A 10,000-nucleotide genomic window follows, 5' to 3' on the forward strand; every position below is an offset into this window, starting at 1 on the left:
GAGGAGCGGGAGGCGGGAGGTCCTCCAGGGCGGCGATCGGATCGCCGAGCGGGTCGAGCCGGGAGCGCGCGGCCTGGAGTCCGGGCGGGAGCGGGAGCCGGAGCGGGAGCGGCGGCGGCGGAGAGCGCGGATCCATCCCGGGGCCTCAGCAGCCGACACCGAGACAGGCGGAGCGAGAGAGCGGCCACCATGTCCAGGATTAACCGCCAGAAGGACTACAAGGCCGGAGACCTGGTCTTCGCCAAGATGAAGGGGTATCCGCACTGGCCGGCCCGGGTAAGGGGGTAACCGGGGGGGGGGGATTACCCCCCTGGGGGGGAGGGGTACAGTCTGTGTGGGGATTAACCCCCTGGGGGGGGAGGGGTACAGTCTGTGTGGGGATTAACCCCCTGGGGGGGAGGGGTACAGTCTCTATGGGGATTAACCCCCTGGGGGGGAGGGGTACAGTCTGTGTGGGGATTAACCCCCTGGGGGGGAGGGGTACAGTCTCTATGGGGATTAACCCCCTGGGGGGGGAGGGGTACAGTCTCTATGGGGATTAACCCCCTGGGGGGGGAGGGGTACAGTCTCTATGGGGATTAACCCCCTGGGGGGGAGGGGTACAGTCTCTATGGGGATTAACCCCCTGGGGGGGGAGGGGTACAGTCTCTATGGGGATTAACCCCCTGGGGGGGAGGGGTACAGTCTCTATGGGGATTACCCCCTGGGGGGGGAGGGGTACAGTCTGTGTGGGGATTAACCCCCTGGGGGGGGAGGGGTACAGTCTGTGTGGGGATTAACCCCCTGGGGGGGGAGGGGTACAGTCTCTATGGGGATTAACCCCCTGGGGGGGGGAGGGGTACAGTCTCTATGGGGATTAACCCCCTGGGGGGGGAGGGGTACAGTCTCTATGGGGATTAACCCCCCTGGGGGGGGGGAGGGGTACAGTCTCTATGGGGATTAACCCCCTGGGGGGGGAGGGGTACAGTCTCTATGGGGATTAACCCCCTGGGGGGGGAGGGGTACAGTCTCTATGGGGATTAACCCCCTGGGGGGGGAGGGGTACAGTCTCTATGGGGATTAACCCCCTGGGGGGGGAGGGGTACAGTCTCTATGGGGATTAACCCCTGGGGGGGGAGGGGTACAGTCTGTGTGGGGATTAACCCCCTGGGGGGGGGAGGGGTACAGTCTGTGTGGGGATTAACCCCCTGGGGGGGAGGGGTACAGTCTTTATGGGGATTAACCCCCTGGGGGGGGAGGGGTACAGTCTCTATGGGGATTAACCCCCTGGGGGGGGAGGGGTACAGTCTGTGTGGGGATTAACCCCCTGGGGGGGGAGGGATACAGTCTCTATGGGGATTACCCCCCGGGGGGTGGGGGGAAGAGAACAAACTATGGGGACTACTCACTGGGGGGAACAATCTCTATGGGGATTGCCCCCGGTGGGGGGGGAACAAACTCTTTGGGATCACCCCGTTGGGGGTGGAGGGGAACACAATCTCTGTGGGATTTATCCCCCTGGGTGGGGAGAACAAACTCTTAAGTATTCGTCCCCAGGGAAGTATTACTCCCCGGGGACATAGCTTCTAGGGATTACCATCTGGAGGGCAAATCCTGTGGGGATTATCCCCTGGGGGAACCCCTGAGGTAGTGGCCCTGGAGGAACATCGTCTGTGGGGATAAACACCATGAGAGGGGCAAACCAAAGCAGGTCAAACTGTGGGGGAGTATTGCTCCCTGGTGGGTGTGTCACGAGTGGAGGGACCCTCACGTTCATCGCTGGAATCCTTGGAGCCAGTTTAGGGGAGTGATGTGATTAATGACAGGCCGCGGGCAGATTAACCTGCAAGCGGGTATTGATCCCAGTGACGAGTGTGAGGGTTTAATTACACAATGTCGAGGGCAGGCCCAGCAAAAGGCAAGGCTGAAGCTTTTCAACTGTCTTCATCCAGAAGCGCCAAGTGGAGGATCCATCTCGGCCTCCTCCTGAGGTCCACAGCATCACAGGTGCCAGTCTTCAGCCAGTTTGAGTCACTCCACTTCACGTAAGCATTTCGTCTTGCACTCACCAGGGCAATTCACAGGGATACCAAATGTAAGGCAAACATCAATTTATACTGTACGAGAAGACAGTGCTGATGGGTTGGCAAGTGGACTTTGATTGGTAGAGGTGTTGCCATGGAGAGTGCACCATGACCGTTATCTGCCAAACATCGTTTGAAATTTAAACTAGGCGGCTTGACCCTGATTGGTCGTAGCATTGCCCTGAGGAATGAACCAGTGAATGGCTGTCACTTGTTTTGTTTAGCTGAAACAGCCGCAATGTGTGTACATGTCCTTTCTGTCTGCAAAGAACAGGGCCCCGTGTATTAATATATGTAGCTTCCGGTACACGCAAATGCGCCACATTGTGAGTCTGACTGACAATCTTAAATTGGCTGTCAGCGTAATTCTTAGCACACTGAGGATTATTTAGCAAATGTTATCCAGTTGCAGAATCACATCTAATGTTGGGCACTGTGTTTTGAGTTTTGCAAGCATGGGCTGGTTGGGTACAGCCTGTACCCTGTCCATTGCGAACAGCAGCTGGGACATACAGATAATTTAGTCCACTGCATTCGCTGCTCCCAATGCGGTTTCCTCTACATTGGAGAGACCAAACGCAGACTGGGTGACCGCTTTGCAGAACACCTTCGGTCTGTCTGCAAGCATGACCCAGACCTCCCTGTCGCTTGCCATTTCAACACTCCGCCCTGCTCTCATGCCCACATGTCCGTCCTTGGCCTGCTGCATTGTTCCAGTGAAGCTCAACGCAAACTGGGGGATCAGCACCTCATCTTCCGACTAGGCACTTTACAGCCTTCCGGACTGAATATTGAGTTCAACAATTTTAGATCATGAACTCTCTCCTCCATCCCCACCCCCTTTCCGATCCCTCTTTTTTCCAATAATTTATATAGATTTTTCTTTTCCCACCTATTTCCATTATTTTTAAATGTATTTCCAAACATAGTTTTATCTCTACCTTTTAGCCTATTTCGAGCCCTTCCCCCCACCCACCCCCACTAGGGCTATCTGTACCTTGCTCGTCCTGCTTTCTACCCTTAATGTCATCTATTAGCACATTCCTTAGATAATATCACCAGCTTCAACACCTCTTTGTCCTTTTGTCCATGACATCTTTTGGCAATCTGCACCTATCACTGGCCCTCTGTCCGGCTCTACTGGTTCCAGCCCCACTCCCCCTTAAACCAGCTTATATTTCACCTCTTTTCTATTTTTCCTTAGTTCTGTTGAAGAGTCAAACGGACTTGAAACGTTAACTGTGCTCTTCTCCGCAGATGCTGCCAGACCTGCTGAGTTTTTCCAGGTATTTTTATTTTTGTTTTGGCTGGGACATACTGTTTGATACGACTCACCAGTCTAATGCAGGCCTATCCTCACTGATCAACATACGCGCTGGGGTTCTTACAGTTCCACGCGCTATAAGATTGGTTTTATCGGCAACTTTATCAATAGGGCTCGAGCCATTTGCTCACCATTTGCAAGCTGGATGCTGCAATAGGATGCATCAAGGCATCCTGCTAGATAATGGCTGCCCTGATCAGATCACTTCGTGCTGTATACACGCAAACTCATGAAGGCCGTCACTTTCATCCCTGCAAAGTGCCCAGTCTACCTCAGATTACCCTGGAAGGGCAAGGTATCTCAAAAATTTGAGCAACAGGTGAAGCTAGCTGTTTCACGCTGCTACTATGCAGTAGCAACACGATTGGTATTCGCCACTAACAGGATGCTGCCGTCAAGCCACAGAGACGTTCTGCCTATCACACAAACGAGTAATGTGGTGTACAAATTTCAGTGCCCGAGTGATGCGAGATACATAGGCCGTACGTCCCGAAGACTGGCGGATTGTATCAAACGGCATGTCCCAGCACAAAAACAAAAATACCTGGAAAAACTCAGCAGGTCTGGCAGCATCTGCGGAGAGGAATACAGTTAACCTTTCGAGTCCGAATGACCATTCAACAGAACTAAGTAAAAATTGAAGAGTGGTGAAATATAAGCTGGTTTAAGGGGGGGTGGGACTAGTAGAGCATGTCCCAGCACCTGTTCACAATGAGCAAGGTATAGACCATACCCAACCAGCCCGTGCTTGAAAAACTCAAAACACAGTGCCCAACATTAGATGTGATTCCGCGATTGGACAACATTTGCTAAATAATCCTCAGTGTGCTAAGAATTATGCTGACAGCCAATTTAAAATTGTCAGTCAGGCTTGCTATGTGGTGCATTTGTGTGTACCGGAAGCTACATATATTAATACACAGGGCCCTGTTCTTTGCAGACAGAAAGGACATATACACACATTGCGGCTGTTTCAGCTGAACAAAATAAGTGACAGCCATTCGCTGGTTCATTCCTCAGGGCAATGTCTTGACCAATCAGGGTCAAGCTGCCTGGTTTAAATTTCAAACAATGTTTGGCCGTTAACTCAGTCACATCAACTAGTGCATTCTCCATGGCAATGCCTCTACCAATCAGAGTGTACTTGCCAACCAATCAGCACTGCCTTCTCATACAGTATAAATTTGCACATTTGGTATATTTTTGCATTTGGTATTCTTGCAAATTGCCCTGATGAGTGCAAGACAAAAAGCTTCAACAAAATATGTCTCCTCTTTTTCAGCAATACTGAAGTCTGTACTACCAAATTACTATTTTTCAAGAAATGGCTGAAGGCACTGGATGCTGCAAAGGCTATGGGCCCTGACAATATTCTGACAATAGTGTTGAAGACTTGTGCTCCAGAACTTGCTGCGCCCCCTAGCCAAGCTGTTCCAGTACAGCTACAACACTGGCATCTACCCAGCAATGTGGAAAGTTGTCCAGGTATGTCCTGTGTACAAAAATCAGGACACATCCAACCCGGCCAATTATCGCCCCATCAGTCTACTCTCCATCATCAGTAAAGTAATGAAAGGGGTCATCAATAGAGCTATCAAGCAACACTTGCTTAGCAATAAACTGCTCACAGATGCTTAGTTTGGGTTCTGCCAGGGCCACTCAGCTCCTGACCTCACTACAGCCTTTGTTCCAACATGGACAAAAGAGCTGAACTCCACAGGTGAAGTGAGAGTGACTGCCCTTGGACATCATGGAGCACTAGCAAAACTGGAGTCAATGGGAATCAGGGGGAAAACCCTGGTTGGAGTCATATCAAGCGCAAAGGAAGATGGTTGTGGTTGTTGGAGGCCAATCAGGGTCAACTGAGGTCAGTCTCAGTTCCAGGACATCACTGCAGGAGTTCCTCAGGGTAGTGTCCTAGGCCCAACCATCTTCAGCTGCTTCATCAATGACCTTCCTTCCATCATAAGGTCAGAAGTGAGGATGTTCGCTGATGATTGCACAATGTTCAGCACCATTTGTGACTCCTCAGATACTGAAGCAGTCCATGTTCAAATGCAGCAAGACCTGGACAATATCCAGGTTTGGGCTGACAAGTGGTAAGTAACATTCGCGCCACACAAGTGTTAGGCGATGTCCATCTCCAACAAGAGAGAATCCAACCATCGCCCCTTGATGTTCAGTGGCATTACCACCACTGAATCCCCCACTATCAACACCCTGGAGGCTACCATTGACCAGGAACTGAACTGAACTGGACTAGCCATATAAATACTGTGGCTACAAGAGCAGGTCAGAGGCTGGGAATCCTGCGACCAGTAACTCACCTCCTGACTCCCCAAAACCTGTCCATCATCTACAAGGCACAAGTCAGGAGTGTGCTGGAATACTCTCCACTTGCCTGGATGAGTGCAGCTCCCAAAATACTCAAGAAGCTCAACACCATTCAGGACAAAGCAGCCCCGCTTGATCGGCACCTCATCCACAAACATTCATCCCTCCGCCACCGACACACAGTAGCAGCAGTGTGTGTACCATCTACAAGATGCACTGCAGGAATTCACCAAGGCTCCTTAGATAGCACCTTCCAAACCCACAACCTCTACCATCTAGAAGGACAAGGGCAGCAGACACATGGGAACACCACCACCTGGAAGTTCCCCTCCGAGCCACACACCACCCTGACTTGGAAATATATCGGCCTTTCCTTCACTGTCGTTGGGTCAAAATCCTGGAACTCCCTCCCTAACAGCACAGTGGGTGTACCTACACCACAGGGACTGCAGCGGTTCAAGAAGGCAGCTCACCCACCCACCTTCTCAAGGGGGCAATTAGGGATGGGCAATAAACGCTGGTCTAGCCCAGCGAAGCCCACATCCTGTGAAAGAATAAAATCAAAGAAAATCCGAGTCTGAAATGAGTTTAAGCTTCATGGATTATGTTGATGCCGTAATTAATTGGGGCTTAAAAATTCTTTTAGACGGAGGTTGGAGTTGACCTGTGTGAACAGAGCGATTAGCTATTTCCTTCAATGAGATCCTTTGCTTTGAAAACACCCTCCTATTTCCATCTTTCCAACGTGCTATACTCTTTTTGAAACATTGTGGAATTGCAAAGTTTGTTTTGGTTTTGATCAGGTGGGAGAATGTTTTTATATCCTTCTGAAAATTCAAGTTTAGATGGACATCAGGGCTGGGGTAAAGACTTTAGAATCATAGACCTGTACAGCACAGAACGAGGTTGATTCAGCCCATCATGCTTGAAGTGCTGGTTCTTTGACAGAGCTATCCAATTATTCCTGCTCTCCCTCCCCCTCCCCCACTCTTTTCCCCATCGCCCTGCAAATTTTTCCCCTTCAGGTATTTATCCGATTCCCCCCCCTTTTGAAAGTTCCTATTGAATCTGCTTCCACCGCCCTTTCAGGCAGCGCCTTCCAGATCACAACAACTCGCTGTGTGTAAAAAAAATTCTCCTCATCTCCCCCTCTGGTTCTTTCCCCGATTCTCTTCAAATCTGTGTCCCCCTCTGGTTACCGACCCTCCTGCCCAGTGGAAACAGTTTCTCCTCATTTACCCTGTCCAAACCCCCTTCCTGATTCCGAACGCCTCGATTCAATCTCCCCCTTAAGCCTTCTCCGCTCTGAGGAGAACAATCCCAGCTTCTGCAGTCTCTCCCCATGAACTGAAGTCCCTCATCCCTGGAACCATTCCAATATATCTCCTCTGCACCCTCCCAGAGTAAACATCAACACTGGCCATGGGGAAGTTGATAACCTTGTCTTCAGGAGCAGAAAGCTTTGTGATGTCCAATCCCTGAGAACACGTCTTTGTTACAAGATATTTCAATGATGTATCTCGCCACTAAATAGCCTTTTAACACATTTAGCAGCAAACTGTTGGAGGATAGTACACCAACACCCTATGGCCAAATAAAGAAAGAATAGCCAAAGGATTCGATAGGGCCGATATAGAGAGAGAGGGAGAGAAATTATTCCCTCTGGTTGTTATGGGGAGGGGGGGTGAAGTCCAGAACAAGGGGACAGAACCTTAAAACAAGAGCCAGGTCCGTTCAGGGGTGACGTCAGGAAGCACTTCTTCACACACAGGGGAGTGGGAATCTGGAACTCTTTCTCTCCCCCCTCAAAATGCCGGGGGCGGGTCGGGGGGGCTCAATTGAAAACTCTGTAATTTCTGTTGGGTAAGGGGATTAAGGATTAGGGAACCGAGGTGGGTAGATGGAGTTAAGATGCAGATCAGCCGTGATCTGACTGACTGACTGGCAGAACAGGGATCAAGCAGTGGAGGCAGGGTCACTGAATGTCTTTAAGGCAGAGGTAAATAGATTCTTGACTAACAAGGGAGCCAAAGGGTATCGGGGTTAGACGGAATGTGGAGCTGAGACCACAATCTGATCAGCCATGATCTCATTGAATGGTGGAGCAGGCTCGAAAGGCTGAATGATCTACTCCTAATTTGCAAATTCTTATGTATTTAACAGGCTCAAGGGGCTGAATGGCCTCCTGCTCCTAACTCGTATATTCGTATGTGTTTAACAGGCTCGAGGGGCTGACTGGCCTTCTCCTGCTCCTATTTCTTATGTTTGTATGTATTTAACAGGCTCGAGGGGCTGAATGGCCTCCTGCTCCTAACTCGTATGTTCGTATGTGTTTAACAGGCTCGAGGGGCTGACTGGCCTTCTGCTCCTATTTCTTATGTTTGTATGTATTTAACAGGCTCGAGGGGCTGAATGGCCTCCTGCTCCTAACTTGTATGTTCGTATGTGTTTAACAGGCTCGAGGGGCTGAATGGCCTCCTGCTCCTAACTCATATGTTCGTAGGTGTTTAACAGGCTCGAGGGGCTGACTGGCCTTCTCCTGCTCCTAATTCGTATGTTCGTATGTGTTTAACAGGCTCGAGGGGCTGAATGGCCTTCTCCTGCTTCTTCATCCCAGTGGAAGGGGTTCCAGAGACAGGCTGATGTCTGAAGTTAAAATATCCAGCCACTTGTCTGGAGTTTGGGATGGGGGACGTGGGGGGAGTGGGGGGTGGTGTTGCTGTCTGTAAGGTGTGTTAATCTGAAGAAGTTTCAGATGAGAACAGGTGATGTTCTTTCAGGTTTGTCAGATGTGAGCTTTAGACTCCCGATTAATTACCCGCTCTTCAGAGAGAGCAGCCAGTCGTTGCCTTTTATCTCTGGCCCACATCCATTTGCAGCCCAGCCCTGTCTCTCTGTGTGTTATCTGTAAATGGCGGGAGACTGGCAGTCAGATGATTCTGCCATTCAACCATAGGGAGGGGAGGGGAGGGAATCCAACCTTCCGTCCCCAGTGACAAAAGCCTGCCTCAACAAGCCAAGACCTCAAGCTGCACCCGGCTCCTCATTATAAGATGTTCCCGGTTGCTTTATTTCCCTCAAGAGGTGTGGGCTATTTGACTGCAGGGGCATCACAGCCCAATCCAACCTGCCCTTACCGAATGTCCCCACCCTTTGTCATGTCTTGAGTTCTGCCGAGGCTGAGGGGCTACCTCCTCAGGGCTCAGCACTGTGACCTCTCTCTCTCTGCCTCATTGTCAGTGCATGCAGGGTGTGAGGAACAGTTGCAGCTTTCAAGAAGAGAGGCGAGTTTCAAGGCCGGGCATTATTTGGATCAGTGAATATGCCCACGGTTCACTCTCCGTTTTCGAAACCACGGCCAGCATGGAGGCAGCGCTCCCTCAGTACTGACCCTCTGACAGTGCGGCGCTCCCTCAGTACTGACCCTCCGACAGTGCGGCGCTCCCTCAGTACTGACCCTCCGACAGTGCGGCGCTCCCTCAGTACTGACCCTCCGACAGTGCGGCGCTCCCTCAGTACTGACTCTCCGACAGTGCGGCGCTCCCTCAGTACTGACCCTCCGACAGTGCGGCGCTCCCTCCGTACTGATCCTCCGACAGTGTGGCACTCCCTCAGTACTGACCCTCCGACAGTGCGGCACTCCCTCAGTATTGACCCTCCGACAGTGCGGCGCTCCCTCAGTACTGACCCTCCGACAGTGCGGTGCTCCCTCAGTACTGGCACTGAGAGTGCTGGCCTGGATTATGGGTTGAAGTCTCTGGAGTGGAACTCGAACCCATGACCTGACTGCGAGGCGCGGGAGAGAGCGTGTTACCCGCTGAGGAGTCAGTGCTACGAGCTCACTGACGGCAAACACAGGAGCAAGGAGCTCGCGTAGTGTTAAAAGTAAACAACTAAAGTTGATTCTTGTGGGTAACCTTTGGTTGGGAGGGTCTTAAATTGATTTTAAACGCGCATTATGTTAGGTGCTGCCTTATCAAAGGCAGTCCTTACAAACCTGTTGTGGGTTTTGCTTGTAAGTGCTTGTTCAGTGATCTGAACAGAGAATTTTACAGGTTTCCAAGCTAATTGTTCTTTGGCTATTGGGAGTGTCTGTCTGCAGTTCTGATATGGGAAGTCTGGCGAGCTGCTGCTGTGGGCCTGAGGGACCTGTCACCTTTGTGGCTGAGGAACTAAAGGCTGACGCCATTCAGTGAGAGGGTTTGGAAACTTAGCTTAATGCAAGGAGTGTTAGAAGCCCCACCCAAAGCAGTAGAAGCTAGGCCAGTGGGTGATTTAA

General features: G+C 51.1%; 1 protein-coding gene across 1 annotated transcript in view; it reads left to right on the top strand.

Moving 5' to 3' along the window:
• The first annotated feature begins 6 nt into the window (after positions 1 to 6).
• LOC144677716 (hepatoma-derived growth factor-like) overlaps positions 7 to 10,000 on the top strand; it is a 31,978-nt gene continuing 21,984 nt past the window's right edge. Inside the window, exon 1 of the mRNA XM_078537748.1 lies at positions 7 to 276. Coding sequence (XP_078393874.1) covers positions 190 to 276 — 87 coding nt within the window. The 5' untranslated portion in view covers positions 7 to 189. The remainder of the gene's footprint in view (positions 277 to 10,000) is intronic.

The sequence above is a fragment of the Cetorhinus maximus genome, unplaced genomic scaffold, assembly GCF_964194155.1.
Source record: "Cetorhinus maximus unplaced genomic scaffold, sCetMax3.hap1.1 HAP1_SCAFFOLD_2932, whole genome shotgun sequence".
Lineage (NCBI taxonomy): Eukaryota > Metazoa > Chordata > Chondrichthyes > Lamniformes > Cetorhinidae > Cetorhinus > Cetorhinus maximus.